Source organism: Rhyacophila brunnea, unplaced genomic scaffold, assembly GCF_057557595.1.
Source record: "Rhyacophila brunnea isolate RB1 unplaced genomic scaffold, BYU_Rbru_1.0 scaffold_1, whole genome shotgun sequence".
Lineage (NCBI taxonomy): Eukaryota > Metazoa > Arthropoda > Insecta > Trichoptera > Rhyacophilidae > Rhyacophila > Rhyacophila brunnea.
Window position 1 is genome coordinate 16,236,705 of NW_028232751.1, and position 27,673 is coordinate 16,264,377.

The window sequence follows — 27,673 nt, forward strand, 5'->3', positions numbered from 1 at the left end:
CCTGTGTCTCTCGGCAATCGCGTCCGTGTGCACTGACCACTATGCTACAGGTATCATATCTAATTGCAACGAATTTTAACTAACGGTTCTTATAATAATACTCGCGCTTTCCAAATTGTGTTACTAATTGGCAATCGACTTTTGTATTTTAAATCAAAGCATTAAATTACCTTAATTACCTTAATTACCAACCGATATCGCGATTGCTCGAAGATTTTTTTTTACAACGTATTTGCGGGTATATTCTATATACAAGGTGGCTGTCGATGGTAGTTTAGCATATTTATGTATTGAGAGGTTAATTGTTACAATAAGTTAACCGTCTAAAATGTCAAAAATTGCTATGTTTTAACAGCCCCTCTTTTGGCTGTGTAAACTTTTATAGCAAGATAGACAGTTTAGATGGCTAACTTATTGTAACAGTTATAATACCTCTACATAAATATGATAAACTACTGTCGATAGCCGCCGATAACCTCCTAGTGTATAATATACGTGTATAAGGTATATTATATTATAATAGACCCATTGAACTTGCTAATAATTTAATTTACTACTTATATAAGAATGTAACGTTAATAAAAAAAATAGTTAATTAGATAACTATATATTATTTCACTTTTATGTAATATTGAAGCCAAAATTTGAAATTTCTAGTGTACCAATTTAATTTTTCAATACCAAATAACAGATCACACACCACACCATAGGGAGTAGTTCCAAGCAGTTAGTATAATTTTATAACTATACAATAAAGACGTAGCCATTATGAAACTGACATTGATAATAATGTTAACTTATGATAACTTAAACAAAAAAAATAAATATAGGCACTTAACCAATTTAATTAAAAATAATAATATAATGTGAGTTAAATATTGCACAATTAATATAATAGTAGATAAGTATTAAGCAATACGTAATAAAAATATTAATTATAAATATTATATGATAATTATAATACATAAGTCAATGATTGTGTTTAGATTGGTGAATGTAATAATGTTAATAGTAAATTTATTAGTATAGATCGACCAGTATAAGATGTCCGATGAATGAGAGCGCCACATGCTAACATTTGACATATCACTCAATAGTTTTTATACAGTGATGAGCTTAGTTTTAAATTCGAATACCGGACGATTTATGATGGTATATCTATACCGTTTATATTTTTGTCTCATTTGCATCGTAAATAGATAAATTATTATGCGACACCTCCAAAAGCTACTGCTACTAGACATTCTAGAATCTAGACAAATCTTCTTTACATTACAGGCCCATAAGTGTTAAATGTAAATTGAGAGGGGCAGCCGAATTATAGAGGTAAAAAAACCGGTGAATCTGGAATGCACCAAATGTAATCCATATGTTATAACTTATAACATAGCCAATTTGTAGCCACAAACTTATCTATAGAGCGGACAAAAAAGAAATTACAGTGACGCCGTTTTAAATACGTCATTCCACTGTCAGATTCTGTTTTGTTGCGAGTCTCGATTGGGTAGTTTTCGACTGTGGCTCCCCCATCAATTTTCCAGATAAATTTGTGACACTGTAGTGGTAAATTATTATTAATATGTTGTGGGTTCGAATCCCGGGTCTGGCAATTTTACAATATGATGTTTTACGACGTGTCTAATAGGTTGAGCAAGTGGCTAACATCCATTTAGCCCCATTTGATCTTCTTAGGATTGGGCATGGTATTATTAATAACAATGATTAATTTGTACATAATTTTAAATAAAAAGCATGAATTTCTAAAGACTAAGGTAAACTATTTGGGACCACCCTCCTCGTTACTTGCCAGCCTAGGTATATGATATTTCGCACGGCAGCTAAGTTCCTTAGAACTGTCTTGCTTTCCAGCACCATGTTGTTGGCGTTATTGCAACCATAGATAAAAGCAATTTTGTTACATGTCTAAGTTTACCTTTTCTACGCTTCCCAAACTGTGTTGTGAAGAGTATCTCTGGTGATATACGAACGATTTGAAGTGATGGGTGAACTAAAGAACTGTTGCATCACTTACATAGGTACTCGTGTGGTCATAAGTAGTTTCATTTGTTATTGTTAACTTATTTAAATTTTAATATAATTTAATTTTAATTTAATTTTAACTTTCAGAACACCTCAGAAATATACTTATTATATCTGTTGTATCCATGCGAATAGAGCTTTTTTTGCTTTTAAATTACAGTCGAACTTGGTTATTTACGAGGAAGATGGGACCGACTGAATTTGCTCGTTATATAACATTTTTCGCGCCACGTTCTATTTAAGGTGACGCATCAGTGAAACGCCAAATAATTTTCAACTGTACGCGCGACGAAATTTTGGACTCGCTGCCATTCACTGAGAGAATGTTGACCGAGGAACACGTCACTTTGCTGCGTGATGGCGACGGGTCAATTGATTCTAAAATCGTGTAAAGATGACTAAAAACGTTACCCATTTACTTTTAAAAGAAAACATGTCAATGAATATATTATTATTGTTACTAATAGAACAATAAACAGAACATAAAATGGACGTATGTTGGATTTATATGACAATTAATATTTCGTTTGACAGGCGTCATTTTCACCCGCCACCCGCAATCCGCGCATCGCCTAGCGACGATCTTTTTAGACCGTGCCCCAACTAATGCATGGCCTTAAGCAAAGCCATAGAACATAAAAAATCTGAAAACCATCGTAAAATCCCTGAAAGAAGCATGACATTCATAAACTACAAAAGAAGTTGTTTATTGTAATGAAGTGCTGAGCCGTCGGCGCTGGTAGGTACCTACTGACTTCACAAAGCTTGGATTTTTTACATGCAATTTCAACCATATGTGTGGATACTTTTTCAATCTTGTCGACGAAAACACCTCTCTTTTAAAAAAATCAAATCTTGGCGCCCCCCCCCTTTATTTCATTAAATAATACAGACACCTTTTTAACTAATGCAAAAATGAAAAAAAAAATTATAAAAATAAACAAGGTTTTACTAGGTATTTACATTATATTTATTTTTTTAATTAATAAAATTTGTTTTTCAAGCGATGAATGTGCTTGTTTATTAGCACAATCAATTTCAGTAGTCAATCCAAATTCATCATCGTTCATTGACAAATGGAATCTATCATGGGCCCCACATCCTGAAGGCCCCCAGGCAAGATCTTTGGCGGGCCCACCTACCTATCGATGAGGTTAAGGGCAGTGTTGGGAGTTATCGTTTAAGTATATCAATCATCATATAGGTATCACATCAAATTGCAACGCACAACCACATATTTTAAATATTTAATAGCCCTGAAACAAAGCAGCGCCGTAGGCGACTTTTTTTTACTTTTAATAAAATAATGTGAAAAGTGCATTAACAAGTTTACCAAGAACTCAGTAACTAAATTTTTGTTTGCTTCAATATATTTGGCACAGAAATTATTCAAAAGTGGAAACATGGCGAACTTATTTTTTTTATAATTTTGATTTCCAAAGTTCCAATTTTTTATGAATGCCTTCACTTTGTCTTTTTAAATCAGTGAATGCATTAGTGGTGCTTACATTGATTTATTCCCTCAATTTTTTTAAAAATTCAACTAAACATACAAGTTTAACAACAAAATTATCGATCCTAGATAAATTTGCCTCAAATTTCAACATTATCATTTGACGGTTTTATTTAAGTTTTTCACGAGATAGACAGCGCGCTTCACAATAGTATAGAAGTGAGGTATTATAAAATTAGTCTCCATATTTTCAGACAGGTTGGCAAACAACCTTTTATAGGACTGTTTTTATGTAGTTTATAACTAGCGGCCGTTTTATAAACTATGCATTTGCAAATTGCAAACCTGTGGCTACATTAATTATTGTCATGGCAGGTCAACCAGATAAGTGAGATAAACACAAATTGCAAATTTGCTCTAATAGTAAAAAAGTCGCTTTTTACTACTCTGGTATTAATATTTTAAAACATACGATTGTAGGATACAATTTATTATTATTGTGTCAATATTCGACAAATAATGACATGTTCTTAACCCGACAACTAACCATTATAATTCAAGTGGATGTATTAATAAATACAAAAAATCACTAAACATACAATCAACCATTAATTATTTTACCTCGAACACCATTTGAAAAACTCTATTTTAGAGTATCACACTGTCTTTAATGTCAGCGATAGGTAGGGGGACCCGCCAAAGATCCTAGCCTGGGGTCCCGTTTCAGGATGTGGGGTCCATGTTTTGGTGTATAAATTGTTTTATGTGTGGTGTGCTGCGAAATTCTGGAAAGACCTTTGGTGTACCGTAGGTGATAAAGGTTACGGAGCACTGTCATAAGTAATCACTTCGTGAAAGGATAATGAAATAAGGATGGATATTATTATTAATACAGTTTTATTTAACTTTTAGAAGGTGTGCCTTATCACCGCCATCTTTAGATTAATAAAGCCTGAGCATAACTTTTTGCACAAGTAATGAGTGGTCCACTTTTCAGCTGTCAAAATCAGATCCCAGATTGTTTGATATATTGATTCGTCCTTTCTCGTTTCAAATTGAATTACAAAAAATTCTCAAATCAAATATATTAACTATCAGTGTTATTATTAAATAATGTACATTCCTGTTATTCATCAGCTGTCAAAGTCAGACTAACTAGTCCTTCACACAAAAACCGGTGGTAATATCGATTTCCAAAATATATGTAGCATTGATCTATGCATTACATTTTGTAGAAGGTGTGTTAATGCTAGTGTATTATTTATCATGTAACTTATCTATTCAAATCAAACCATTCCCTATGTGAACACGACAGACGCGTCAGTATGAGCACTCTGTAGAACAATGACAGGCAATGAAAGTTCATACATAGACAACAACGGTAGGGGCGGAAAAAGTAGGACCAGTCATTGTGAATGTATCGGCTTTTTACTTGAGTCGGCAATGGCCTTATTCTTTTGATTTATTTGTGACCATTGACTTACTTACACCCCGTTTACACGTGCATGGATTTACTGATGGCTGTACATATTATCGCAGCCATAACAAGAAAATGTACGTATAAACATGTATTGTCCTGCAGTTGCAAGTTTGCATGCATGAATCAAAAAAGCTCGAAAGCTTCTGAATTTTCATGCAACAGTTGGGATTTTTTTCAATCTGCGCCTGTGCAGTAGAATGATAGTGGCGAACCTGCCGGTAAAAAATAAACTACATTGCGCGAAGACTCATTGTGAGGTTAATTGATTTTTACGACCTGTCAAGTAGTACCATAAAATGACAACATCGCGTCCCGCTTACTCTTGAATAATGAGATTGGAGAGACAGTCAGCATTTTTACGTGTAAACAGTTATTGTCATGATAGTTTAAAATATACACTATTGCTGCCAGTAAATGCATGCACGTGTACAGGCGCTATTACATCGATGTTTGTCAAAATTTCAAGGGAAAATAGTGATGTTGTTACTGTTCTGTTAAACTTGTGCAAATATAACATGAATAATTCACTCCGATCAATTCGTTAAATTATGAAGATTTTGGTGCCAAACGGAACTCGAACCTGTATCTCTCAGATTACGGCGAAGGTTGGTTACCAATATTAGTTTCAGCCTGATAAGTGCATGGTGCACATGGCTTAATTAGTAAAGCACATTGGCCGAAATCTGATGGGTTAGAGTCTTGCTCACCATCATTATTTTTTCTAATAAGTCTGCTTCTCTGGTGTTCCGAATTATTTATTATTACATAAGTAATACATAAAAATTGGGACATCTGTTTGTCTTACTAATGATGGATTCACCTTAATAATAAGTGTACACATTTTTGTTCACAGGTAATATTGTTTAAGCACAACATAACCTAAAATGAGTGATACGGATTGCGATGCTCAGTCTTCTCACCTATTCGGCAATGCGGCTAAATCATCCTTGAATGATTGTTTAAATTTTTGGCTGTTTTATTTACAGGTATTTTTATTTATTATATTGGTATTATTGCCAGGTCTCAATATGGCCTGAAAATATTCAAGCATAGTTAAATTATTTATTATTATTTGCAGACTTTGAATGGACTATGCGTGACAGGGGCACGGGTCGCCTTGGGTGTGCGAAATAGCTTCCAAAGGCTGACTGGCGATCATATGAGACCTGCACATGCCGATTGGGAGGAAGTCTCCCGCATTTTGGTATCACTGACTACCACCGCTCGCTCGCAGAGTATGAATTTACTTCAGAGACTAGAGTCTACCCGGAACGATCACCAAGCTATAGATGACACTTTTCAGGTGTGTTTTTGACATTATATTTTGGCTACACAAACTTTTCAATGCTTGCAATCTTCCATCTTTTATTATGTTTGTGTTATTTGATAATATCATTAATAATTGATAAGGTGTTAAAATGTGTAAACAGCATGGGGAAAATATCTAATACATATTTTGCAGAATGATAAATGTGACAGAATCATCAATTTTCCAATGGCTACTTATGGTTGGGCCAACTTTTACTATTTTGGGATTATTTAGGCGAATTCATTTATCCAAAACTTGTTATCATTTTATGTAACAGCATTGCGATACATTGTGGTGGGTATTTATATTTTTGTTGTTTAAAACGAATGTTTGCGCGAATTTAAACAAATTATAAATCTGGTACATTTACTAGCTATAATAAATGTATTGAAAGAAATAAGTATTCATGGTGTAGCATTAAACCTATGTTTCTGTTATATTATTTGTTTAATTTTTGCTTATTTATTGATAATTTCAAGATTGCAGGATAGCGAAAGCGTACATAAAACATATTTATTGATATTTTTATCCATGAATAAAGTAAAACTTCACAATTTTAAAATACCTCAGAAAACATTTATTAGAAAGACCCTAGAAAAAAGGAATGCCAAGTGCATTGATATATTTAAGGCAGTGGTGGCCGGTGATAATAAAATCAGTATAAATAAATATAGTTTAAAAAATCGGCAATAGCCTTCGTGGTGGAGGTAGGCTAATGCTTAAATATATAATACATCTTGGGGGGGTTGAGAAATGAAACGACACTTACATTCACTGACAGCATTTATTTGTTGTCAAAGTTACAAAGTCCAAGCCTCTGGGTATGATAGGTATGATGCAAAGCAGAGCATTAGAGCGGAGCTCGGAGCAGGAGTACGGAGCACTGGACCAATGGGATTTTACCCGGAGCTCCGAAAATTTTTAGTGCTCCACTGCTCTGGATGTTTTTTTTATTATTAAATTTTCGTCCTAAAATACAATGAAAATAGCATATTTTGACACTTTGCAACACTGGAATTATTTGAAATATGGCAACACTGCCGAGTGATAAATAACCTCAATTTTTTGATAGAAGAGATAAATAATGAGAGCCTATTTGCTGTCGGAAATTTTGTTTAATAAAATTAGTAATGAAAATGACGATTATTTTAAAACTACCTATTTTTTAACATTTGTATACATATACCTAATACTTATTAAAACTTTTACCCGGAGCGGAGCTGACCCTGGAGCGGAGCAGGAGCAAGTATTAGGTCCCGGAGCAACTCAAAAATGTGTCCGCTCCAACGCTCTGAAGCAAAGGGCATACAAACTCTTTTTGATTTTTATTGTAATAGGTACATTTCATATGTGCCAACGTAGTTTCCACGTTTGGCACTCCTAACTTTCATAAATTATAACTGATGCAAGTATTTTAGACATATTATTTCATTGAGACAAAGCCGTAAATTCCTTATTTGTATAGCTCCGATAGGTAGTACGCGGGTTATGGTCAGGCAATTCCGGCATATGTTATACTCCCCTTTCGGTTCTTTGCATTCCACATTCCCCGAATATACGCGGTGTATCATTTTGATTAATACTATGGACCAGTGATTTTTCAATGGGATATAGTTACTATCTGTTAAAAATTTGCTAATAATTTTGTATACCTCGACTCCAGAATTGCACTCCAAATGGGACTGATTTGAAAGACGTATTCAACATCAAAAATACTTCAATAACACGAATATTGTATTTGATAGAATAATTAATATTTCTTTTCTTCAATAATTGACATTGGAAAATTGCTTTGTTCATCTTTTTAAAAATTATTTTATCCTCTTTTACGTTGAAAAATAATGCTCATACTTCACATACACTATTGAAATACCTAATATTGTAGAAATTGTTACAATTTAACACTTTTGTTAAATAACTACATACTACGTGCGGCGTGCAAAAAAAAATCATCGACAGGCGGCTCAGTTTCTCTCCTGCACTGTCCTACAAATACTATGAAAGACATATCCATGCATACATGTAGGCTTAGCGGTGGGTAAAAAATACGCCAGAAAAACTTAATTCGCATGAGTCATAGGCGGGGACTGGGCCTATAGGTCAAGAGACAAGAGCATTCACCCGGACAGTGGAAAGATGTGAAGTTTGAGTCTCACTTTGGCCTACCAAGGATTTTTTCTAATAGGTTTGTTTTCTGAGGTATTCCAAAATGATGTATATATATTATTTTAAAATTTGTGTAAGGTATATTCAGTATTAAATAAAAAAAAACTATTTTGATGTTTGTGAATATCAAGCTATTGTTTAATCCCATGTAATTCTGTCTATAATTTTTGAACGAATTAATAGATTAGTTTTCATCTTGGAACTCAGGGATATCTAAAAATTAAATTATATTTACGATAGAGTTGTTATACAAACTACCATCTTCATTGTTTGCATTTATGTCCACTTTTCATTTCAGCAAATGATCTTTGATAATATTTTATCATTCATCGACATGAGCTACGGTTTCTGCTTCGCAAGCAGTGAACGTCTTGCCACATTGAATGCCAACCCGTGCTGGAAGCTGGGAATGACCGAACTGGTAGAGCATGACACCAGTTTTGCAATGCCGAGAATGTCATGTTTCTCTCCGTCATTTCCTTGCCTGAATGAAGATTCTGTTTCACCAACACCCAGCCCTCAATTGTTCTCAATTGGTACTGAAATATCTCGCACTTCTATGGAGAGTCCAAAGACACTCGATATCAGCAGATTGATGCACCCCTCATGTACTTGTGTATATGGAACAAACCACGAAAGGTCAATAGACACCATGAGAATTCCAAGACGTGATTTCCGCAATCTGAGTAATCTAGACCGGACTCAGCTTTCGCAAGGGTCCAGTTCTTCATCGGACGGAATGCAGCAGACTTTTATGAACCCAGATAACTTGAGGATTTTTCAACACTCTGGAAACATTGTCAGCGGTGGCCCCCTATCGCCAGTGGGCTGTGAAACTATCAGAGGGCCGATGCGAGGCTTACCTGATAGTGGAAGGTTAGTTATAGTATATTTATAATTTATTAATACGATTACCTTTACCTTAAATAGGAATCTAAATTTTTATTTCAAGCAATAGAAATATAATCTATATATCGTCGCCGCGCTTGCAAAATCCGCTATGTAAAAAAACACAACTTTTCAGGAGAAAGAAAAAACTGATTTACTCAACAATGAATGCCTCACGTTTTTTACAAAGTAAATAAACTGAAAATTAGATTCTTACGTTGGATTCAGTATAAATGATATTTTATAATACAATATTTAACACTTTGGTCATAATATTTTTTTTTGTGGGTTAAAGGCACATAGCTGATTTTATTTGGATCTTTAAATTTGCTTTGTGGTTGAGGCAGCACATAGCGGATTTTAATTAATGTGTATTTTAGACATAGCGGATTTTGCATCTAGCTAGAAATGATAATTTCATAATTTAATGATATTAACTTTATGCGTAAAACACCTTTAACCAAGCGAATAGTCTGTTTCGAACAAACCTTTATCTTCCCAGCCAAAATTTGACATAATATAAGTAATTATGTAATTATCGAGTGAAGGGGAATAAAAATATGCAGAGTAGGATGGATAAATAAATAAACAAATTTATTATATGTGACGTTTTATTTATCGAAATAAGAACAAAATAGTTAGTACTGCAAACCAAATATTATTCTTAACCAACAGATACATAATAATACAATAATAATCATCTTAACATTTTAACAAAATAAATCAACCTCTTAATAATGCCTATTAATAAACAGTCATAATGCCTACCTACTAGTAAACTAAACTTTCTTCTTATAACTATTGATATTATTAAAAAAATTAAAAAGCAAGTAAGTAGGTACCTAAGTAATCAAAAAAATCAATATTTGAGATTATCGTAAAAGAAATGATAAATCTCGATGCATATATAACTTTAAGGACTGTAATTGCTCAAACTTAGACTTGTCAATTTTTTTCGGTTCTGTGTATATTGGTAGTGGTATTGTGTGTAAATACTGCTTCCTCCTTTGAGGCAGTAGTGTCCAGTTATCAATATGTCGGAGTTTGTACATGACCTCCCCGTATTTGTACAGCAACCCTCTGATCTGTGTTACTGTAGAATCTCCCAACTTTTTTGCCCAGTCGAATGGTGCTGTAATTGCTGGGGAGTGTATCGTAAGCCTTAAAAAAATTATAATCTAGATGCTTTATGATGTTTGGATGGTTTAGCTTTCCTCATACGGTCCACGTAATCCGTATGGGAGTATAATGGAGGAGTGCACAGTTTTTCCAAGGTCGAGTGGACACTGTCTACCTCCATCATCGTGTGCCACTTTTCTAAAATAAGTTGCTCTAATTCTTTATTCATATTTCTTGATATATCTGCCAGAGCACTGCAGAGGAATTTATTTTTGTTTTGGTGAGCACAGCCGTCTGATATTAAAGTGATTTTTTTAAATCCTTTAGAAATTCCTCCTTCTAGGAAGTCAACAATGCAAGAAACAAACTCATTCGCTGAAACACCTCCATCACCTTCATGCCAAACGTACAGAAAAACATCTTTCGTGTTGTTTCTATAGATAGTGAAATCATGTAATTGCAGTGTCTGCTTATAGTATTGAGAGGAAACTAAAAGTTTCGGACAAAGCTGTGTACCCTGAAGATTCTTTGTTGCGACTAAATCTTGGTCAGAGCAGAATGCAATAGGCAACTCCTTTGCATATCTTGCCTCAGTTTTCTTTCTTAAGTGAATTGGATATTCTTTTTCACTTAGATTTCGTTTCTTGTAGGACAAACATTTGTCGCATTGATCCTTGCGTGGTTTAAAGATTGATATTTTGTTACTTTCTAAAATTTCACGAAATTTCTTTCATTGGACGGGAGTTATGCCATTCTCTGCACACCACGACTTATAAATTTTATGCATTTATGATTTAGATTAAAATGTATCCTCCACGCATGTTCTTTAACTAGTTGAGTGGCAATAATGACTCAAAACTTAAGGCAGTAGATCTAACCACTGTTTAACAGAACCGGATCTCTCTTCGAAGTACTACTAACACCTGATTGTTGTCACCTCTTGATTACTCTTCTGATATTTACGAGTCCGAAAATGTAGGTTTTGAACATGTCTAGGCAAGCTTTTTCATTAAATAATCCGCGTAGAAAAGATGTATTAGATAAATTCAAGCCATGATGATTGCACGATGTTTCTCTTATTTTTCTTTACGCTCTTTTAACATAAATAGTACACCCACTAACTGTTTTAATACCGCTATATTTTTTCCCCAGGACTATTTTTTTATTCACCTTTCATTTGTCCTTAATGTTTAGTTCATTAGTCAATAAATCATTGTCTGAGTTAGAGTTAGAATCAGCGCATTCAAATTATCCCGTTTCGTGATTCGATATAAATAAACCTATGATTATATGTGCCCAGTTCATCTTGATCGCTTTCCTCATCTGAATTTGAAACTGCAAAGCGTTCGAATAACCCCGTTTCAGGGTTGATTATAAGTTTCGTGTTGTCGACATCAGTATTCATAGACAAGAGTATAACCAGTGACGAATTCTTCACACCTTTCTCCAAAACTGTTTCATTATTGTCTAAATGATCTGATACGTTCAGATCCATATTTTCTACATCATGGAAATTAGTAAAATCACTTTTATTTTATGCTAAGGAGAATCGGTACATCATTTATGAACTCCATATCAATAATTATTGGTCGTTGCGGATTGTGTTACTCATGCTGCTTGCTTGATTTTTTTTCGAGTTCAGCATGATGATGATCATTCAGAATCATGTTCACTTAGCTAAAATATTATTTTTCGACAAACGTATATAATCCGCTATGTGCACTAGCGCTGCTAGTAAAAGGCGCATTCTGAAGCAAAAGTAAGTGCAAACTCCGTCATGTGTCATTAACAGGCGCAATTAATAGTAACTTTTTTTTACTTTAAAATGCAATATGTGACCAGAATCTTCATTCTTCAAGCCATTTTTTTAATGAAAATACATAGCTTGTTTTGCATTTTTGTAAACTAACTTTGATATTAGAAAATGGATTTTACAGGCCCATCCATCGCGTCTTGTTCTATCACATAGCGTAAAAATGTAAAATCGCAAAAAAATGTTTATCGACGATATATAAAAATGAATGTTTGTTTGTTTGTCTGTCTGTCCCGTATGCGTTCCTATACCATTCATCCGATTGCGATGGAACTTTGGTGAGTTGTTATGCGCACACCCGCGAAGGTTTCTGAATTAGTACAACCATCTTCTTCTTCTTCTATTCGTATGCGTTCCTGTACCAAATTTATAAAATCCATGCTTCTCACATGGATAGCTGTATGTGGCCTGGTCACGCGTTGGAATTCGTGTACGCACCAGACGGAAAACAAAAAATATTGTCTATCCAAAAGCACTTAAATAAACAGAATTAAAACACAAACAATTTATTTCTTTAAGTGGCATTGCAACGCATGCCGTACTCGCTAGTGATTGTATAAACCAGGGGTCGGCATAAGCAGTTCGCGAGCGGCATGCGGCTCTTTGCATAGACGTTTGCGGCTCTTCAGACATAAACTCCAATTTCACCTCACCACAAGCAGCCTTATAACTTATGAGTTTATGAGATAGTGAAAAATGAAAAACAGTTTTGGTGAACGTTTTCACCAGTTCAGAGAAAATAAGACTACACTAGCTTTTATCGTATGTCCTCTCAAAATAAATGTCAATGAACTTAACTTGACATCGTTCCACACAGTGATGCTGGTTCACTCCAGATGCAGTTAATAGATTTAAAAAGCAAGGAACTGTGGAGCAACAAATTCACAGATCTGACCATCCTCTTGGAAGAACTCAAAAGAGAGAAATCCAATTTGATTTCTCAGCATAAGTGGACAGCTATAAAACAGCTGCCTAAAATAGAAACAATAATATTTGATATATAGAATAGTTTGCCTGAAACATATGACGCGTTAAAAAAACTAGCTTTCGGTATTCTCACAATCTTTGGCGCTACATATATATGTGAACATTCTCATCTATGAACCAAATAAAAAATAAAATTAGAAGCAGAATAACGGATGAAAATTTACAATCATATATTCAATTAAAAATAAATAGCTATTTGGCAGATATGGTAAAGTTATCAAAAGCGATGCATGGACGCCGATCTATAATTTTTTTAATAAAAAATCTTGAAACTTCTTTCCCCTAAAAATCCATATCAATATACATAGTAGGTATGTATATTACATATATGTGGCTTTCTGGTACCTTTGTTATCCTGTTTCCTTGACAATTTGGCTCTTCTCACTTGACAAACTGCCGATCTTTGGTATAAACCATTTCTTTTATTCGACGAATATAATATTTACGAATATTTATAACGCAGTTTGATTAGCATTTCTTGTAAGAAGTACTAGTTAAAATTATTGTATTTAAGTAGGATGCCCATAGCTTAATTGCATAAAGCACATTGGCGTGAAACCAGTGGTTATACAGGTTCAAATCGTTGTGTGTCATATTATTTTCAAAAGAGATTTTTTCTAGTAGGTATATTATATCTATTGAAGTTATGTTTGTTGAATAATGATTTTAAATATTTGTGGAAGTGTTATAAAAAAAGTATACTTAATTTTAATTTTGTAATGTTTTTCTGTCACATACCAGTATGTATGTCTTATTAATTGAATTATGGCTCACCACCAACACTCTCAGAGAGGTTTACTTTACACAATTAGCATAAATTCAATACATATCTTATATATAATTGAGATTTCTTAATTTTTTTTTTTTTAAGATATTTCACTGTTTACTGTTGAGATTGCTAATTGTGACATATTATATTCTTACGAAGTATTGTAATTACCTTTCAGTTTAAGGGGACCATTCCCTACTCCCGGTATGCTGGTTTCTACCAAAGGACCCTTCATAAAACCTCCCCGGACAGGTCACCACACATACTCACCTGCCCCTGTGTATGCATATGCCGTGCCTGCTACCTTCAGCAAGTTGCAATCTGCTCAACAGCGGCGCTGGTCAGAGGCAGCAGCCCACGAGGTGACCACGTTAATAAGTATTTATTCATTGCGTAAATTAAGAATGGTATATTTATGATTTTTTGTTTTATAATTTATATTAATTTTCACTTCACTCCTTTAGTCGGGGATGGCTGGTTAAGAGCACCAGCGACAGACATTGATATCTGAAGCATAGAACTAACAGTATACACAATTTAAATAAAAAAATTTCAATAATTGTATCATGTACAGATTTAATGTTTACAAGGTGAAATGCCATCCAAGAATGTACAAAAAATATCTAAATTCTGGTTAATTTTATTTATATTAAATTCTACATGTGTTTTTAAGCAGATAGCTATTTCTCGGTTGTAACACTATTATCAAGACTACAAAAATAAATGACTTGTCTAGCCTTAAGTATAAAACTCATGAGACGAAATCGGGACTACTCGAAATCAACTTTTCGCGAAATTTTGATTTCAATAAGTTGATGGTTGTGGTCATCGTATGGCACGTAGCGCCATCCTGTTGAAACCACATCTAGTCCGGATCAATATCATCCATATTTAAAAAAAAAAAAATCATCGATCATGGTTTTGTAATGATCTCCATTGACTGTAACGCGAGCTTCAGCCTCATTTTAAAAAAAATTAAGTCCGATGATGAAATAAAGACCTAACGGTGCATTTTTGTAGGTGTAATGGGGTCTGTAGAGCCTCTTCTGGATTGGTCTTACCCCATATGCGGCAATTTTGCTTATCAACAAAATTGTTAAGCAAAAAATGAAACTGATTGTTAATGCAGTTTTACGATAAAACAACGGGCCAGTTTCTAACTGCTCTAGAGCCCAATCGGTGATCAAAAAAGACGCATATGAAGGATTCGCCGCTTTAATTCCTGCGTCAGCTGAATCTTATACAGGTGTAGGCCAAGATCTTTGTGTAAAGTTTGGATGGTTGTAGTGGACGGACAGAGCCCTAATTGCTGCGACTGATGAATTGATAAATTTGCATCATCTTCCACACTTTCGTTTACAGCGGTGATAATATTCACTTCAGTACACGCATTATTTTGACATGTCGGTGTTATTGCATCATTCAGATAGTATATGGTATGAAATCTTTTCACAGTTCGACAGGTGGTTTTCTTATCTATAAGTTGCGCGAATTGACGACAGATTTACAAAGTAAATTTATAATTAACTATATCTTTTATTCATCGAATAATTCACAAGATTTAAGAATGTACCATTCTAATTATTGAACATACATAATTTTGAAAAACACTTCTGAGAAAATAAATATCATAACAATATATAATTTTCTTAACCCGGCACCTGCCTCAAAAATCGTATGACGCACCATAACTACGCATGAATTTCATTATCGTCTTTGTTCTATACTAAAAAAAGCAATAAAAAATATGTCACAGCTCCAGTCGAGAACCCAAAACCATTAAAATAATTTCGACACACTAAAAAACCGTAATAAATCAGTTATAATATCAGAAACACTCGAACAAACGAATGCTATCCAAATTTGAAAGAACTCACCGTAAGACGCCATTTTGTAGCCAATAGTTAGAGCTCTGCGCGGTGTGTACTATTTCGACACTTGTGCATTACGTTCCCACGAATTGAAGTGTTACTAATTTTCAAGTGCATATCGATAAATCACATATTAATGTCTTCGGGTTGAGTCGTAAACAAATATAAAGGGGACCCTTTTAATATATTTAAACTACACAAACACTTAACTTATTGAATATTATTGATAAATTAACACGAACTCACATATTAAAAAAAAAACAAATACAATAATAAACCTATTTTAAAATTCTTTTGACGTGTGATATATTTTAAAGCAAGGTGACAGACATAACGCAACATCACACGTTGGGCACATATAGCGAGAGAGTTTTGTTTTTTTCGGATTTTTTTTAGAATTCCCGCATACGAAACATCTCCTTCTAGGCTTATCGGTATTTTGTGTCGGTAAAATGTATTCTGGCAAATGTCCCGTTGCACTTTTGGGCAATAATCGTACGGGATTATCGCTAGTTGACGCTGTCGGCTTGGGCAGGGGTGCATTTGAAATTCTCACACAATATTTGTTCACTAATTGTTTTATTACACAGAGTTGAAAATCGCCCAATGTTTTTTTGTCACATTTAATAAATTTATATAAATAAAAAGCATTTAATAAATATAAGTCGATCATGTGGAATGCGACCTTTTTATACCACTTGATCGACTTTCTCATACACGACAAGTTGCTAAGCATCATGTCGGACTTATCTACCGTACCCATATTTTTGTTATAATCTATAACACATTTTGGTTTTTCGATGTTTTCGCCAGTTCTATAGTTCACTTTTCCCGTTGGTCCAAATGATGCATCGTGGAGGGTGGATAGCATGTGAACATCCCTCCTATCGTGCCATTTCAGAGCCAAAAGTGGACTATTGTACTTAGACTCGGTATCTCCCTTTTTCAGTTTGCTGAACTCTGGCATATCTTTACGATTTTTTCTCACTGTACCGCAAGCATTCGTTTTGTGAGAGTGAAGGTATTTAAAAAGCGCCGGACTCGAATACCAGTTATCACACCATAAGGTGTGACCTTTCCCGATGTAGTCTTTCATTAGCGTTGTCACTACCGCACCGGAAATACCGAGATTTTCATTGTCTTGTATGTCAGTCCCTTCCCCACAATAAATTATAAAGTCAATAATATATCCTGTCATTACGTCACACATCACAAACATTTTTATTCCAAATCGATGTCTTTTGGAAGGAATGAATTGTTTAAAAATTAATCTACCCTTAAACACGATTATGCTCTCATCTATGCAAAGATTCTGATACGGTATCATCGTTTCCCTAAAAATTGTTCTTGTGTGTTCTAACAGTAATCTAATTTTAGCTAGTCTATCATTTGAGGCGGTCACACTAGGATCTGAAAAATGAAGCATTTGTAAAATAAGTTGGTATCGATTTCTAGCCATTATTTTCCCAAAAATGTCTGCATGCAGGTAAGGATCGGTACTCCAATGTTCCTCTATCGACGTGTGCTTATTTCGAGTCATCAGCATTGATACGGCAAAAAATGTATACAACTCCGGCACTGACGTGTCTGTCCAATTGTGTGATCGCGATTTCGGTCCAAGGTCTCCCGCACTGTACGAATGGTTAAAAAATGTATTCGTTTGGTTCACTATTTCCGACATTATATTTTTATTCAAAAAATGTTCAAAGAAAAGACATTCGGGAGAGGATTCGTTCAAGTCGTTCGATGTCACGCCAGATCGACAATCATTGAATTCGTGAACTATTGGAATATACGGGCCAGTTCTCCACGACCGCAAAAATTCAATTGGCTCGTCAGAGTCCGTATCGTCGACGTCATGATCAGTCTCATGCTGTTCCAATTCCTCTTCCGACATATCATAATCTGAGTCCAATTCCTCATTAGTACGCACATTTTCTTCCTCCATATTTACGCACTATAAAACTATGAAATGTTTTTAAAATGTTTAACTACAGTATTAGGGAACGCCAAATCACAGAAACCATTAAACTCACACACAATAGTTATTGATATCAGTATTAATTTTCACATTCACTAAAATGGGACACGGTAGACAGTACAAAAAGTATTTTAAAAATCGCGGTAAAATAAAATCATACGTTCAATAGTTAATCATGCCAGTTTTAATGTGATAAGTACACCAGACAGCAAAAAAAGTATTTATCAACGATTGCGGTAAATATTCAACTTGTATGCGATAAATACAATCCCGCGCAATGGCCCGCTCGGTTGAAAGTCTGTCGTATACTGCGCAGCCGCGGCGCGCAGTTCAAACTGATTTCTGTCGACCGGCAAAACTTGGCCGTACGAATTGGTTCGAAACTTTGGTGATTATTTTATATTTAGAACCAATGCTTTTAAAATATGTCATAGGTGGCAGGAGAAGGACAAATCAGGCCAAATTTACGTGAAAAAATCAGTCCCGTATGATAAATATGGACGCGGTGGCATCGATTTATACACATGCGCATTGCGAATTTGGCCGATTTGTACAAGGTGTGTGACATCGGCGCCGGCCGGGTTAATGATTATTTTTTCAGTGCATAATGCGAATAACAGCAATTTATTTTTAAAAATCGGAACTGCGCAGAAGACCCATTCAATGTCTGGATAATGTAAAATTATATATGGTGGATATATTTTGAATACCATCACAATAAGCGACATTTTGCTATCAATGGGTGATTAAAAAAAATGGCAAATTAAAACCTAATAACCCTTTATTAAATAAATGTCATTCAGCAAATAAAACTAATGTAACTTTCCAATTATCTGGAAAAATAACATTAATTCCCTGTTACAAAAACGTTGCGTTGCGATGGAATTTTTTTTCACTGTCGCTTGTAATTTTATTAAATAATATGAGCGAGAGAGAAAAATCGTATGCATGTGATTCCATTCATGACGATTCCTGGCATGTGGCAAAAAGTCAAATCAAGTGCTGGATAGTAAAAATATTATTAAGAACTGTAACGGACTTGCACTCGCCGGGGTTGCGATTAACGAGGGTTACCCGTATAAGGCTTTCTGTGAAATTTACTATTTAAACTCCTCTTTTCAGATGTGCGAACGAGAAGATGATGGTGGAAATGCAAGGCGTTGGTCAGTTCCTTGGGATGGTGGGCCCCCGCCACCTCAACCTATCAATCAATCATATCAATCAGGTATATTATTCTCTTCTACTGACAAATTCAATCTTATTATAAACTTCAAATTTCATAGATACAATTTTTCACATTAAATTAACACTTTTTTACAATATTTACAATGTTTAATTTTATGAAAAATGTCAAATTTTCTTTTAACGTTTTATTATAAATTGTTTACATGTTTTTTTTTACATTTTATCAAAACAGATATGTAGGTTTATGTTTTAAATTTTACAATAAGTCTTTTTGGTATGGTAAATTTTGAAAAATTCAATACACAACCCTACATAACAATCTCGTCTCCTTCCGTATTCGTTTGTCGTTTTCATTCCTATGTGAGCAGCATACTTTGCACGTCTAGTAGGCCTTTCTTTATTCGCCTTAGGTGGTATTGGTTGGTAACTAAAATGAAGCTAATAAGTATGAATAATATATACTTATTTTTTATGAACTTACTTCTAAAATGTGCTCAAAAATAACAAAAGTAACTAAATTCAAATTACAATAACATGCCACATACCTAACACAAAAATAACTATGAATGAACAATGAAGTCAATGACTAATAGTAATATACTCAGGCCTGCCCTGCCCGGCAGTAAATAAAGCTTTTATTATGTCATATGGCTCATATATCACTCAAATACCAGTCAAAACAAATAATAAACTGTGTGACAAGTTGAAATACGATCTTCCCAAATGTAGCTCGTGATAAACATTCCTGTCAAGTTGAGAAAAAAAATGCCCGGGTGAGACTCGGTCAGTCAGTGTGCGAAGTAAATCCGCGCCCGAGTCACACTCGGGATAAATAGTCAAGTGGTTAAAGAAAATACATACTTAATTTAAAATCACCTCAGAAAAATATGTAACTACTAGAAAAAGTCTTTTTGAAAAAAATACGATGCCTAGCATTATACGAATCCGCGTTCACTGGATTCGTGCTAATGTACTCTATCAACTAATCTATGTGCGTCCTATCTAAATGTAAGTACGTTATAACTAAAATTTGGAGAGATCCTGAGAACGGTTAGTAATTAAGGTAATAATTACCTTAATTTCTAACCTACTACTAATTATTGATATTGCCAAAATGAACTAAATTTGTGAAGCGCTTCAGAGATGTAAAGACTATTTAATTTCTCGATTGGATGTCAAATTCGCATCCATTTTAATAAAGTATAATGATTATTAACAGACTAGAACAGCACCGTGCACCCATAGAAAGTTGAAGCCCAAACTGTTCTGTGATTGGTTGAAATTTAACGGTGGCTTATTTGCAACTAACATTTTAAATGGAGGTGTGTTTATATAATATTAGAACCACTTTTTAGTATGAAAACAATGACTGCATTTGATAGCCTTTTAGATACACTTTCATTATCAGTAGCTAACTCAGAATTGACCAATATGTATATCAAAGAGTGGCAACTTTGGTTATGATGCCTTCCAATGTTATCCCTCTCAATTTTCTTTTCAGAATCATGGCGAGACACATACGGAAGTAGTGGGAGCGCTTGGGATAGTATTTGGGGAGGAGACCAGGACCCTTTAGCTGCGGCCATCTTGCTTTTGTCCTGTCGACCACCCATAATAAGTGAGTAGTAAATAAAAAAAAATCAGTGTGTGTACTTATGTACGCGCGTTAGAAGTTATACAGTAAAACCTCGTTAATAAGAACACGGATAATTCGAAATTCGCCGTTAATTCGAAATTTTCGTGAAAAACAAGTCCCTTGAACATTATTTTCATATAAAACAATACCTTTAATTCGAATTTTGTAATACTAATAAAGAAGTATAACTTCAATATGTATTTATTAATTTTCCTTCTATAACATAATGATACGTAAATGTATTGTTTTGTGTACGTTATCGGTGGTGGTAACTAGCCAAGAGACTGTATAAGAGAATATTGACATGGCTTGGTAGATGGCAAACAATTCAATGAATTCCACTGATGACTGTCACATGGTTTTAACATAATATGATAATATGCAAATCACTGTGTGGTCTTTCTTCCCCATCCTTTCTTTTCTAGATATTGTAACTAATATTTTCTTTAATATGTGTTTATGTTTATCGCATAATCTACACATTCAAGTATTGTAACTTCTTACAGACGGTAACCCACTTCCCATATTTTTGTGTTCCCAAGAGTTCTTTTGCGGATAGTAAAGAAACCCATTGAAATACACCGGAATTCTAACAATACTAATTGGGACAGACCTACTTCCATTTTCTATAACAAATGTTTTATACAATTGTATATTTGTTTTTTTGTATAAAACCCTCGTAAGGTTTACGCTGTCATACGGGCTTAAAGATGGATCACGTGTCCAACTGATTGTCAGAAACTAATGGTATTTAGAGAGGTTTCTAGCCTAATCTGTAAAAATATAATATGTGTGTGTAATTACCAATAGTATCATGTGTGGGATGAAAAAATTTATAGAGATCTAAAGACTGCTAGGTGAGACATGTAGGAAGAATGAAAGATGGATTGGGAAGGACCTCAAGACTCTTAGCATGTTTAATTGGCGATATAAGATACAGGAGAAATGATGAAGAATGATGTTGGATACAACCATTAATAGTAATAAATGTAAAGTCTAGTCCAGACCATAACCAGATTTCAGAAACAATTTTGAAACAGATTTTTACAATTTTCCATGTGCACCGAATTGATGTACCTTCGTCTGGATAAAGAATTTAAATAAAGTTTTACTTATTCACTTCCATCGGAAAACTTGATTTTGATTTGAATATTGCTTAAAATTTACATTATTTTTCAGGTAAGGAGCAGAACGGCATCAATACTGAAAGAAGTCACGGATGGCAACGGAACACAACGGTAATTATTGTATTTTATCCCATCATCCTCTAATGGCTCTCTAGCCAGATACACTTGCCAACATTCCTAAGAAAACCGATTCTCCATCGTGTGAATTGCCACATACTTCCACAGAACGTAACTATCTCGTCTAACCAGCGACTCTTAGATCTACCTTTCGGACACTTTCTACCTTTTGACCATTAGATCACTAGATTAGTCAAGTGATTATCTCGGTCTTTGAACTGTCCATTTATATTTGTTTTCTTATGGAATTGTTTCATTTTTCATCCATATCTATTATATCCGGCATGCACTTTACTATACTACTGAGGATCTCATATATGATTACGGGAAGTCTATATTTCGCTGCTACTTGCATTCCTTCAAAGTTCAAAATTAAATTTGGTGAATTACGAAAGGCATCATTTAAAAAACTTACCAAATATTGTACTCTGGTGACAGTAGGACTAAACTGTTAGACCTAGACAATGTCATCAGATCCCGATCAAGTGCTGTGATGCTTCAAGCGCAGCCACCCATGCTGTATAGTGCGAAATCACCAATATCGGAGATCAAGTATAACCATCTTAAAAGTCTCTGTGTTAAAGGTAATATCTCTCAGAGAATGACAGATGAGTTTATGAAACTGCCACATGGATTATCAGTGAAAGATACTTTACCTGAATCCGATCAGGAAGATGTCAATGAGGATAATACATCGATTACTGCTTATAAAATGTGGGACAACAATTTTTTTGTAAAACTGAATAGTTGATTAGAATTTTATTTTATCATAATTAGTAGGTAGGTACCCATATTTAATTATGTATGAGTAGATACATACCTATTTCATTTTTAAAAATAACAGTAATAATACATTGAGTAAGCGAAACCTTAAAAATACCTCTCATTTTATACAAGTACAAGCAAAAATATTAATTTATAAAGCCAAAGTATTTTTTAATTTATTTAACAACGCCCCACCCTCTTTCGGAAAATAAATGGGTACTAATGTTTTATTATTATATTGCTTAATTATTAATGGCCTGTCATGATAATTAACATCAAATTTATTTAAGTAAAAACAACTAAAAGTGAAATGTCTGAAAAAAAAATCATATCATAGATATAGGCAAAACAGCGTTACCGCCACTATCTCGAAAACTAAAAGCATTAATACAATTGTATTATAATTTCAGTATAGGCAGTAACCAATTATTATTAACCACATTAACCGAATTCATTTTTGAAACTAATGACGAAAATAATTTAAAAAAACCTCCTCTTCTAAAATTTATAAATTGTCGCTTACGTTGTTCTGCTGATTATGGCTCAATATAATATCAATTAATATTTTCATTGTGGAGAAAAGATAATTTAAAATTTTCAGAGCGACATTAAATTCCAATTATTGTGAGTTTTGATTATTTATATTTACATTTTGACACTTTATACATCATTCAAGGTATAATTCTATATACGTTTATCTATTCTTTAATCAAATTCTTATTTTATTATCTTTTCAGGAACCCAGAGGATATTCTATCTGGAGTGGAAACGATGCTCTACCATTTTTAAGGTTACCAGAGTCACTCGAACTGAGTGATGAAAATCTATACGCATCCAACAACACCTAAAATTGAGAATCTCACCGTTGAACATATTATGCCAAAAACAAATTCCTAATCTTATGCAATGTCAACAGACCTCACAGTTTTGTTGTGCAGTTTCATAATTAATATTTGCATCACAAAATAAGTCCTAATTGTAACTTATGACTAAGATATTAATTGAATATTATTATTCGCCATATTATATTCTATAGATTAATAAGTCCATTCAAAGAGATATTTTTTTAACTATACTTTTTTTGTAAGTAATGTTCTTCTCGTATTTGAAGATGAACAACATTCTGTTACTCTCTATGTAAATACTATACCTTGAATTAGGGGTCTCATTTCATGTCACTGAAAAACCATGGACCTTTAGTTGTGAGAATTAATCATTATCAGAACATTAATTATCCTTTATGTATATTATTGAGCTGATTTTTACCAGTTTTCTGTGTAAAATACATCACAAGGACAGATACATATCGTCACTGTACAGGCCAATTGGCGTAACCCTCACTTTTCGGCACTTGATGGCAATGGACTTATTGCATAGGTACTTTTACACGAACTGTCCAAGTATCATAAATCCCAAAAAATTATTTCATATCAAAATAATTCAAAACAATTTTTTAAGCCATTTGTAACTTGACATAACATATTCCAGCCAAATACTGTAACCCCTAAACGCGAGCCACTGCTGTGTCAATAATTGTAATAAAATTACGCGGCATACACCTATGCATGCACTCACCAAATATTACTTTGATATTCTAACAATAGGTGGCGGTAGACAGTCCAAACTGACCATGCATTGCACGCTGTTTATCCGTATACCATAACATCTATGCCGTACACGACATACAGTCCAACCAACTTATCTGAATAATGGTCAACAATGGAACTACTAGAACCCATATGGACGCCATATTGAATACGCCATTCCAATATCAGATTCTGTCCAGTTGGAGAGTCTTGATTGGGTAGTTTTCGACTGTGGTTCCCCCATAAATTCTTCAGATAAGTTTGCGGCACTGTACACACAATTCGTGCTTTCGGACGTTCGCGGTATTTCCATTTGTTTTTTCGATAAATATTTTTTTACTCTTCACAGTATAAAATCTGAATCTATTTGTTCTAAAAAAGGCGTGTCATTGATGAAACCAATTATTACGTCATAAACGAATATTGGTCAAAATTATAATACTTTTAAAGGAAAGCTTATCAAGAAAATTTACTTTGATGTATGTGGGTAAGTGCTGTCAAAGTTATGCAATACTTACATCTTTTTCAGCCATTAACCTCTTTCACGCAAACGCCCCTTACTTTGGAACGGTACATTGCTATAGTATGCATGCTCTGAACGCGACCGCCACATCGTATGTGGCGCAAAATGCATACTGTCGGTAGAGCAGAAAGTACCTCGCGCAAAAAACTGTTTATTCTTTTTAAATCTGCCTTGGTTCGTCCTACCAATGCCACCTCTGTATGTTTCGCATAAATTACTTGCTTTCATTTCAAAACATCTAATTTCTGAACCCTTGCGAACGATCGATGTCCCGCCAGAAGTAAAATCAATTTGAAATCCCGCGCGCAAATAGCGCTTCTGAGTAATAGGCAGTATGAGAAGTTACCTTATCGCGGAAGGAGTATGCGCCAAACTGCATTTTGTTTTTATACGCGATACATATTTTATTACGATTACATGTTTGTTTCTCTCAAATTACGTAGTATAGTGTTTCATTTTATAGTGAAATTTATGAATAGATGTTTATAACTACAGTATGCGCTTTTAATTAATTGTGTGTGACTGGAGTTCATCGTTACTGTAAACAACTTTTTAAAAATAGTTGATGATTTTTTGGTTAAACTTTATAAAAAAATATTGTATGAAAACTTTACGATGGTGGATAAGAATGTGGGTTCAGGAGAAATAATGAATGAAGAATTGGACTCTGACTAATTGTCCGAAGATGAATTAGAACAACATGACAGTGACCGTGGATTGGATACTGATTCAGATGAGCCGATTGAATTTTTACGTTCTTGGACAACAGGGCCACATATTCCGATCATTCATGAGTTTGATGATTTTCAATCCGGCGTGACGTCGAACGATTTGAATGGAACCTCTCCTGAATGTCTTTTCTTCGAAATTAAAAAAAAAAAAATATGTCGTAGATAGTCAAAGAAACAAACACTTTTTATACCTATTCATATGCAAAAACCGACCTTGGACCGAAATCGCAGTCACATAATTGGACGGATACCTCAGTGCTGGAGTTGCACACGTTCTTTGCTGTGTCAATGTTAATGACTAGGAACAAACACACCACAATAGAAGATCATTGGAGCACTGATCCGTACCTGCATGCGGACATTTTTGGTAAAATTATGGCTAGAGATCGCTACCAACTAATTCTACAAATCTGTGATTCCGCACCAGAATTTATGTATAGACGAAAGTAGAATCGTATTTAAAGGTAGACTCATTTTCAAACAGTTCATTCCATCAATCATCATTTTGAAATTAAAATGTTTGTGTTGTGCGATGTTATGACCGGATACATAATTGACTTTATTATTTATTGTGGTGAAGGAACTGACATAGTGGATGATCAAAATCTGGGAATTTCTGGTGCGGTTGTAACGACACTGTTAAGCGATTACATCGGAAAAGGGCACACACTATGGTGTGACAATTGGTACTCTAGCCCAGCTCTCTTTAAGTATCTACACAGCCATGGAACTAATGCTTGTGGTACCGTTAGGAAGAACCGGACGGAGATGCCAGTTTTCAATAAGTTAAAAAAGGAGAGACAGAAGCTAAAGCTAATAGTTCACTATTAGTCCTTAAATGGCACGACAGAAGGGATGTGCATATGTTGACCACACTTCACGACCACTCATTCGAACCAACGGGAAAAATCAATTTTAGAACTGGAAAACCGATTCAGAAACCGAAATGTGTTCTGGAGTACAACAAAAACATGGGAACGGTCGATAAAGCCGATATGATGCTCAGTAGCTTGTCATGCCTGTGCATGCGAAAATCCATCTAGTGGTATAAAAAGGTAGCCTTCCACATTGTGGATTTATATTTATTAAACGGATTTAATTTATACAAATTTGTTACCGGCAACAAAAAAACATTGGCCGAGTTTCAATTAAGTGTGATAAAACAAATTGTGGACAAATATTGTGTAAAAACCGTGAATACACCTCAACCCAACCTTCAACTAGCGATAATTCCATAAGATTACTGCCCAAATCTTCTACACGTCATATGCCAGAAAACATTCCTCCAACACCTAGTAATGAAAAACCGCGTAGACGGTGCCATGTTTGTGGTAATTCAAAAAAAAATAAAAAAATTAGTATATCGTTTCTTTAAATTCTAATTTTGTTAAGGTCTAGTTGAGTTTTAAGTTACAATTTATAGCCGTAATAACTTATAAGTGTTCAAAATGTTAAATAATCAATGTGTTATCATGAAACTGTTCGAGTGTGAATAATAATTGCGTGATCTATGGCGATAAATATGACAATCAAAGACGCCTTTTCGGCGCAAGTGTCCAAATCGATACAGAATAGCGACAAACAGTGAGTGATTTATTAGTATGCACATATTTCTTGGATATTATGACAGAACTTGATATATAACTGCATATTTTAATGTTTTCACGGAATATTTATGAGTCTGGCCTCCAATAAATCCACACCAAATATTTTTAACGAGCTTATTCATTCCAATACGGCAAAAAAACATTTGGAGAAATAACATCGCATAGTTTGACCAAAAGTTCAGTTTTGGCCGGGTTAAACAAAATAATTTATTTTCCAAGTTTTGGGGAATGAGAAATAAAATCCAACGGGATGCAGAGTAAATGGAACACATTTTGTCTTGTTTGCCTTATGTGAAGCCAACAAAGTGCTGATTGGTAAAAAAATATATTGGAATTTATCCAAATAAATGTTGGAAATGGACCTCCTGATTTACTCGAACATTACTTCAAGTGACTAACTTAAAAACTTAAGGGTAAAGGATGTTACCATCAAAATCAGAGTTGTACGATTATTTTATGTTATATGGAAAAACAGTGTTAAATTTGTTACCATATATTTTATTATAAGCATGGTGGTTTA

The 27,673-nt window shown here is 34.2% G+C and overlaps 1 protein-coding gene across 1 annotated transcript in view; it reads left to right on the forward strand.

Moving 5' to 3' along the window:
• LOC147079523 (uncharacterized) overlaps positions 1 to 26,878 on the forward strand; it is a 33,549-nt gene extending 6,671 nt beyond the window's left edge. Inside the window, exons 2-9 of the mRNA XM_085941745.1 lie at positions 5,827 to 5,959; positions 6,052 to 6,276; positions 8,747 to 9,324; positions 14,203 to 14,386; positions 18,999 to 19,101; positions 20,563 to 20,679; positions 21,877 to 21,935; positions 23,444 to 26,878. Coding sequence (XP_085797871.1) covers positions 5,858 to 5,959; positions 6,052 to 6,276; positions 8,747 to 9,324; positions 14,203 to 14,386; positions 18,999 to 19,101; positions 20,563 to 20,679; positions 21,877 to 21,935; positions 23,444 to 23,554 — 1,479 coding nt within the window. The 5' untranslated portion in view covers positions 5,827 to 5,857 and the 3' untranslated portion in view covers positions 23,555 to 26,878. The remainder of the gene's footprint in view (positions 1 to 5,826; positions 5,960 to 6,051; positions 6,277 to 8,746; positions 9,325 to 14,202; positions 14,387 to 18,998; positions 19,102 to 20,562; positions 20,680 to 21,876; positions 21,936 to 23,443) is intronic.
• The last annotated feature ends 795 nt before the right edge of the window (positions 26,879 to 27,673 follow it).